Genomic DNA, 8,047 nt, shown 5'->3' with positions numbered 1-8,047 from the left:
AGTATCTCGAATAAAAAGCAAATGGAGTCATGTACAACTGCCTTTCATAATCTACAAATATCGACATTTCCATCCATGTACACACACAGAATAATAATTTCATTAATCAAAGGCAATACATTACCAGAAACAATTGCAGATGTTCATTCGTATGAGACAAGAAATATAGGCTAGGTGAGAAGTACGCCACAGAGACTGAGAGCCGCAAAGAAAGGTCCTCAACAGTTAGGTGTAGAACTGGTAAAGCGTCTTCCAAGGAGTCTACAGGACAGTATGAGTGAAAAGACATTCCAGGAACTTCTAAAAAACCACTCAATGGAAAAAGAATTTTATAGCATGAAGGAGTAGGTGTGTAAAGACTGAGGAATGCTATTATTACCTGTATGTATGTTCTGTAATCACTTGAAAATATTGTAGAATGTTAAGTAACTTGAAGACTTAAATATTAATAAAGAGAAAAGTGTATGCAACACTACTATCACTATTGCAAATTTGATGTTTTATACTGTAATATGTAGGCTAAATATTTTAAGAGCTTAGGTTACGTTGACTTGTCCTGCATTAGAAGTATATACACTGTACGTAATGTAATCAAATGGGACCCAATAAAAATCAATCAGTTGGTCAGTCAATCAATCTTATCCTAGGATCTGAGTAAGCTGCCCTTCCTTTTCGACCTGTCCCAGCATATCTCTCCCCCCCCCCCCCCCCCTCCCGGACAAAGTTTTGAAAACTAAGTAGTGTGGCTCTCTACTAAATGGTACTATACATTTTGTTTCCTGAAGGTATATACTGGCCAGCAAGTCTATCACTTATTAGTTTTCTAGAATGAATTTTCCTCTGATAAAATTTTCTACACTGGATTATAAACAGTGATTTGACATGATATATGTAAGTTATATATGTGTACCACTCCAAATTACAATCAGGCAGTGTATTCACTGCAAGATGGAGGGGTAAAATGGTACACATGTTCATGCTACAAAGACGTAGAAATAGTATTCATATTGTACTCAAAAGTAAACTTCAATAACATGAAGCTCCAAATTCGAATCTTATAAGGAGCCAACAAATAAAAAAACACAAAATAAATTAAAATCAATTATGCCTCACAAATCAACAAAAACTGCAATCAAACAGGTCCTCTACAACACAATCATAAAACAATCCCCCCCCCCCCCAACAACCAATACCCACAACCCCCACCAACACCTACACATACCCAACCCACCACTGTCAGCCTATACGTCTTACCCACAGCCCTCAAAAAACCACGAAAAGTACAATAATCCCCAGTGACACTCTTCCACCAGCAATACTCATCTAAATGAGATTGCTGGTTAGAAGAGTGCCTCTTTCTCCCTCCCTATGACTAGTTTATCCACATGCCCCCCCCCCAAAAAAAACCTCCATCATATTAGTGCCAGCCCCAGTTTCATAATTTTTAAACTCAAAGACTCTATGACTGACAACTAACTGCTTGTAACCTCTCTTTCCCAAATCCCTATACGACGAAAATGCATCTGAAACGACAGTACTTTCCTCCTCAAGATATTTTTCAATAAACCCCACCAATCCCCTTTAGCACAGCCCTCCAAAACCCTAACAACACGGTCAGCATTCCCACCCCCGAAATAACAGCCACCTCACACCCACAAACCAATCCAACTTACCCCGATATTTAACGTACTCAGAGCAAACCTATCTACGCAAAGAAAATCAGTCTAATGCCATTCTCTCACTCACTCCAGTCTCATGTGCACAAAAACTAATAGTGGACCTATAATAAAAATAACACATCAACAAAACAATCTCCCTCATGGTCAACCCAGATTTCTCAAACCAGCTGCAGTATCTAATGGAATACCTGACGTCATTATGTCGACACCACCACATAAACAAGTACCTGGTCCGAGACACCGGAATTCTCGTTGGCTTCGTATTTTCATCACAAATACTGCATCTGACAACCTCCACAAAAATACCAAATACCTATAAGAATTTAATAAACTAAATCATCGCCCCTCTCATCTCTCAATGAAGCACTATTATATTTCAGGGTCATATCCATGCCTAACAACAAAAACCACATAACAAATTAAACTTTTTATGGCACAAACCAATAAAAAAAAACTTTAATAATGTGCTGAAAACACTTTCAATGCACTATATGTGACCACTCCCAGCAACTTTGCACTGTCAACACAAAACCTCAAATGAATCCAATACAACACGTTACACTCAGCATACACATACACTATGAAGGGCACCATCAAAAACAGCAACACATCATCTACAACCACAATCAATTCAAAAACTCAGTGCCATAATGACTTCACACACCACAACAAAAAATGGTCATGAGTCCCCTAGAACTTAGAACTACTTAAACCTAACTAACCTAAGGACATTACACAACACCCAGCCATCCACGAGGCAGAGAAAATCCCTGACCCCGCCGGGAATCAAACCCGGGAACCCGGGCGTGGGAAGCGAGAACGCTACCGCACGACCACAAGCTGCGGACCACACCACAACACCATTACGTCATGAGTCAAAGCAGATGAGTGGAACTGGACACATCTGTTGACCCTGAAGTTCTCCCAAGCACTTATATTTCTCAGTTCTTTACAGGAACATTATACCACAGTTTCTGGATTACAGGTACAAGAAAATATACAGATGTGTACTGCTTGCTGCAAAAGAATCATTCAATGACTATATAATAATGGGTGTCCCAGGACTGTCATACACAAATAGTGTCTTGCACTTAGCCATGCAGCCAACGTACACATGTTTCGGTGTCATGGTAGAACTTATGTGGATAGCTTGATAACAGACATAAGACCGTAAATGTTGCCCTTTAAATAAAAACAAACTTCTGTGCAACTTTGACAGTTTGGCAATTTTACTGATTCTAGCATATGACAGGAATGATCACTCAAAGCAAAAAAGCACTCTACTAAACATGGGCTCTAAAATGCATGCTTTAAAGATTTATGAGCACTTCTTTATCTTCGAAACTGTGAAACAAATCTCTTCCACCGCAAGCTCTAGCTTTCCTCATTTTGAGAGGTGGTAGCATGGACCAAAATGAGGAAAAAATGTCCAGTAAACATGGGTTCTAAAGTGTGTACCTAAAGACCTAGAGCACTTCATCTTCTTTGCTATTGTCAAACACATTGCCTCTACTGAACAAGTGTCGTAGCTGTAAGCTATGCATCTCAGAGCCCATGTTTGCTACACTTTTTTGCTTCAAATGATCTTTCCTGTCATATCCCCAAGTAATGACCATTCCTTTTGGAACACCCTGCATAATGCAAAGTAATAAAAGATGCCATCAAACACCAAACTGGAAAAGGCAAGCACAATTATAACAACATACAAATCAAAGATGTGGGTAGAATAATATAAAGTCCTCAGGAATTGGTATATTTGGCAAATGATCTTCCTAAACACTTGTAGGATCCACAATGACTTACATAGCAAGCACAATGAGGTTGTTTTCCACAACAGAGCTTGAAGTCGGGAAGACAATACAGAAAAAAATGTGAGCAGACTCTGATAACGTTCCAGTCTCAGTTCTGAAGGTGTGCATAGACAGCATGCAATCCTCATTAACAAACATAACAACTGAGTCCTTCAGTTCAGGTATTTTTTTCCAGAGCACGTTACTAAACTACAGACAGTATCACTGCTGTCTGCATGTTCAAAAATAACTGAACCGTCCATGACAGACAGATTAACGAGTTACATAATAAAAACAACCTCTTTAATGAAGTACAGTTTGGTTTTCAGCATTGTAGAAGTACAGTATTGGCCATTATAGAGATCACAGGAGTGGTACTTGAAGCTCTTAGTTAGTTTTATGTTCCATAGATCTTTTTGCACAATAAATCACAATGATGTGGAATAAGTCATTTTATGCCCACATTGCAAATTTGTAAATATAGCTATGATCTGAGCATTTATAAGGACATGTCTTGACAAGAATGACTGTATTGCAGGCATATTCTTACCCATGACCAAGATTTTTGACACTGTTGGCCATAAAATCCTGTTAAGTAAGCTAAAAGAACTAGGTGTAAGAGGAATATCAAACAAGTGGTTCCAATCTTAACTGGAAAACTGTGTGCAAGAGGCAGATATAGTTCACGTCTGCTGATAACAAAATTTTAGTGAGACCAGGTGTAGATGAAATACATAAAAAATATAGGTGTCCCTAATCTTAGTGTACTGGATGCAATTATGTTTTTAATGTAAATCAATGAGTTTCCAGACACTACCAAGACATGGTGAAAAAGTTGTTTTCTGATTACAGCAACATCATAGTCACTAATAAAACACCAGAATGCATATTAAAGAAAGCAAATGATCCCCCAAGGATGTTTACAAGTGGGCAGTATGTAACAAATTGACAATGAACACAAAGTAAAGAAACCATATGCACTTCAGCACGCTTTGAGCATAGAAGATTAATCTATAGATTGTGTAACAAACACAAATTTTTTAGGGCTGAATATTGATTGTCAGTTAACATGGGATGGGCACAAAAGATAATGGAAAAAAGAATTATCAGCATCCTATGCTCTTAGAGTTCTCATCATCAGTTTGTAACAGCCTGTCTTGTGGTGACATATTTTTCCTACATACACTCAATTCTTAGATATGAGATTCCCAAAATGTTGTTGTTGCTGTTGTTGTTGTTGTTGTTGTCGTCTTCTTCTTCAGTCCAGAGACTGGTTTGATGCAGCTCTCCATGCTACTCTATCCTCTGCAAGCTTCTTCATCTCAAAGTACCTACTGCAACTGACATCTTTCTGAATCTGCTTAGTGTATTCATCTCTTGGTCTCGCTCTACGATTTTTACCCACCACGCTGCCCTCCAATACTAAATTGGTGATCCCTTGATGCCTCAGAACATGTCCTACCAACCGATCCCTTCTTCTAGTCAAGTTGTGCCACAAATTCCTCTTCTCCCCTATTCTATTCAGTACCTCTTCGTTAGTTCATGAACTACCCATCTAATCTTCAGCATTCTTCTGTAGCACCACATTTTGAAAGCTTCTATTCTCTTCTTGTCTCAATTATTTATCATCCACGTTTCACTTCCATACATAGCTACAATCCATACAAATTCTTTCAGAAAAGAGTTCCCGACATTTAAATCTATACTCGATGTTAAGAAAATTCTCTTCTTCAGAAATGCTTTCCTTGCCATTGCCAGTCTACACTTTATATCCTCTCTACTTCGACCATCGTCTGTTATTTTTCTCCCCAAATAACAGGACTCATTTACTACTTTAAATCTCTCACTTCCTAATCTAATTCCCTCAGCATCACCTGATTTAATTTGACTACATTTCATTATCCTCGTTTTGCTTCTGTGATGTTCATCTTGTATCATATTTTCAAGACACTGTCCATTCCGTTATGTGGTTACAACTTGTAAATTGCAGAAAAGGACTCTTAAGAATAACCGCTAGTAGTAGTAGTAGTCAGGTTGCCTGTAAAGAGCTAGCCTATTTTTTAAAAAACACCTAGATATCTTAACTGCACTGAGTGAGTACATGTACCAATCTGATGTGCAAATCAGGGAAAACATTACAAAGTATTCCACTAATAGTTCTACACTTAATCATTGGAATGAGAGTAGGCTTCAAGGAGGAAAGGGTATGGGGGAGGTGGAATAACCCAAGTATTTTCCACAAGTGATTGTCATTGTATAACAAATTCCCCACAGAGATAAAAAAGGTTACTAATAAACATGTTTAAAAAGGAAGCTAAAATATTCCCCATAATTAATTTATAAAACACAACCAAAGATTGCTCAAAGGACTCAAGAGTAGTGCTTACTAATGAAAGGGGAGTGTTAAATCTGTCACCTTAGAATACATAATTATAGTGTAATGCTTTTACAGGGCAAATCATGCCAAAATCTAAAGTGCACAATAGTAATGTTATTTCACTCTCCACCACTTAAAATCCCACTCATTTGTGGATGCTGAATCAGTCTTTTCAGGCAGCCAGAGGGAAGGACTTAAAAGATGCACATGGGGCGTAGTTGGACATTTACCAGCCTGGAGTCAATTTTCCAAGCATAGAGGAGGGAGTGCGGAACATTCCAGCATGTTCGTATCCTTTGTGTGTGCAGTGGTGCATCACAAAATTAAACTTTACAAGTTATACGGTACAACTTGGGTGCGAGGTAAAGAACACTGTACAATAGGGATCAACTGAATGAAGCAGTGCAGCTTTTAAAACAGTGACATATTTGGGACAGTGGCACTGTCCAGCCATCATTATTTAGATTTTCCTAAATCATTTAAGGCAAATGTTGGAATGGTTCTCCTATCATGTCCATGGCCAACCATGTCCTATCCTCATAAAAACGTACTTATATATTCTGTATGCATTTGTATTGTGAGATATTTGTGTTCACTGTATTATGGTGACAAATCCTTCATCACAAGATAATGAATGGGTGAATAAATAAGACATATCACAGACCACAGCTTAATGTACTTTTAATGTCAAGACTATTGGATCTCAATGGGGAAAGAAACTTATCACTGCTTGTTAAAGGAACAACACCTCTGAAGTGATTTAGAAAATGGAACACCTACATTTGGATAAGTGTTTGAGTTATGCTCCTGAATACTAGTCCAATTCATCGCTTAACTACGGCTCCTCTTCATTAAAACTGATCAGAAGGAATACTGAGAAGTTGTACATATACAAGGCAGCAGTTATAATGTTCAGCATAGATTGGTAGAGATAAATAAACCGTGATCAATTTTCCCCACTTACCTGCTTAATTATAATAAGTATCAACAACATTAATAAAGCCGACTGTAAAATGATTGTAAGTAGTTTTAATGGAATCTGAGCTCTTCACTACATAGGTTTATATTTTCAGAAAAAGTGCTTTATTGTGAATGACATAATTGCCTGTTCACAAAAATTAGTGTAATTTGGTTAGTTCTCTGACACTAAACATAAAACTAACATACACTTTTCAATATCATCTGACTGTTTCTTGCGCAACATGTCACACACAAACTATCAGGATAACACTGTTACAATCCAGCCTCACACTTTTCCTCCTGTTTTGTATGGCAATAGGATGAATTCACTGACGATTTTCGTTGTTCCACTGATGATATTTATCGCTCCTCCATTTGCTTGTCCTTAGTAATAACGGAATCGTCGAATTTCACCATATAAGTTGTGCCTTTGTGCCAATGCGCTGTCACTTTCGCTGGAAAACCACACCCGTTGAGGAAAGCTTCAACAATTCCAGCAATAAACGTCGCACAATTCAAACTTGACTTGTCTTTCGGTACAGATATGAATTTATTTACGAGCGGCTCTTTCTCTATGATGTAGTACGTTCTCTCATCGTCATTTGCATGCTCCAGTTTGTCTGCTTCCTTCCCAAACAAAGTCTTCCACAGCGTTGACTTTATAAATAAAAGCATATTCAACAGTTTTATCTCACGTTTACAGTTTCTCTCTCTGACAAATAGCAAATCTATCAGTCTCACTCCAACATCTTGCCCAATTTCTGCAAGCTTATTCTGCAGTTCTGGTACAGTGTAGACTCTATTCTGACAGTACTGAACCAGTTCTGAAAACAACAACGCGTAGCAGCTGATGCTAACTTCACCTTTACCTCTACTGAGGGATTTATCCAGGATACTTGTTTTCGGACGAACGGTAGATATTCTGATACTCATCTTTCACAATGAACTAACAACCTCCCTCTTGTCCGGCAGTGACAGCTCAATACCTGCTTGCCTGCTTCGCAAGAAGACTGATGCGAACAGCGCCACAATGTAACAGGCCAACAGCTGAAGCTCTGTGTGAGAACAAATGACAGACGGCCGATATTACGACATTTGGATTTTTAAAAGATTGCCGGCATGCCGTTTAGTAAGAAAAATGTTTAACGTTTGATAACGTATAGAATGTGAAAATACAATCACAAAAGTTTGCATTTGCTTACAAATACTCTAACGTCTGACACAACTGATCTCATGTCTAC

General features: G+C 38.2%; 1 protein-coding gene across 1 annotated transcript; it reads right to left on the bottom strand.

The window, feature by feature from the left end:
• Window positions 1-6,906: 6,906 nt before the first annotated feature.
• On the bottom strand, window positions 6,907-7,845 carry LOC124776876 (trafficking protein particle complex subunit 5-like). Its single transcript, XM_047252058.1, has one exon. It carries the CDS (start codon window positions 7,737-7,739, stop codon window positions 7,167-7,169), a length of 573 nt encoding a protein of 190 aa, XP_047108014.1. The 5' UTR covers window positions 7,740-7,845; the 3' UTR covers window positions 6,907-7,166.
• Between the last annotated feature and the right edge of the window lie 202 nt (window positions 7,846-8,047).

Source organism: Schistocerca piceifrons, chromosome 2, assembly GCF_021461385.2.
Source record: "Schistocerca piceifrons isolate TAMUIC-IGC-003096 chromosome 2, iqSchPice1.1, whole genome shotgun sequence".
Classification (NCBI taxonomy): domain Eukaryota; kingdom Metazoa; phylum Arthropoda; class Insecta; order Orthoptera; family Acrididae; genus Schistocerca; species Schistocerca piceifrons.
This window is presented reverse-complemented; position numbering and strand designations above follow the sequence as displayed.

Coding starts and splice junctions, on each gene's coding strand:
- LOC124776876 (XM_047252058.1), bottom strand. CDS start 7,739: ATGAGTATCAGAATATCTACCGTTCGTCCGAAAACAAGTATCCTGGAT.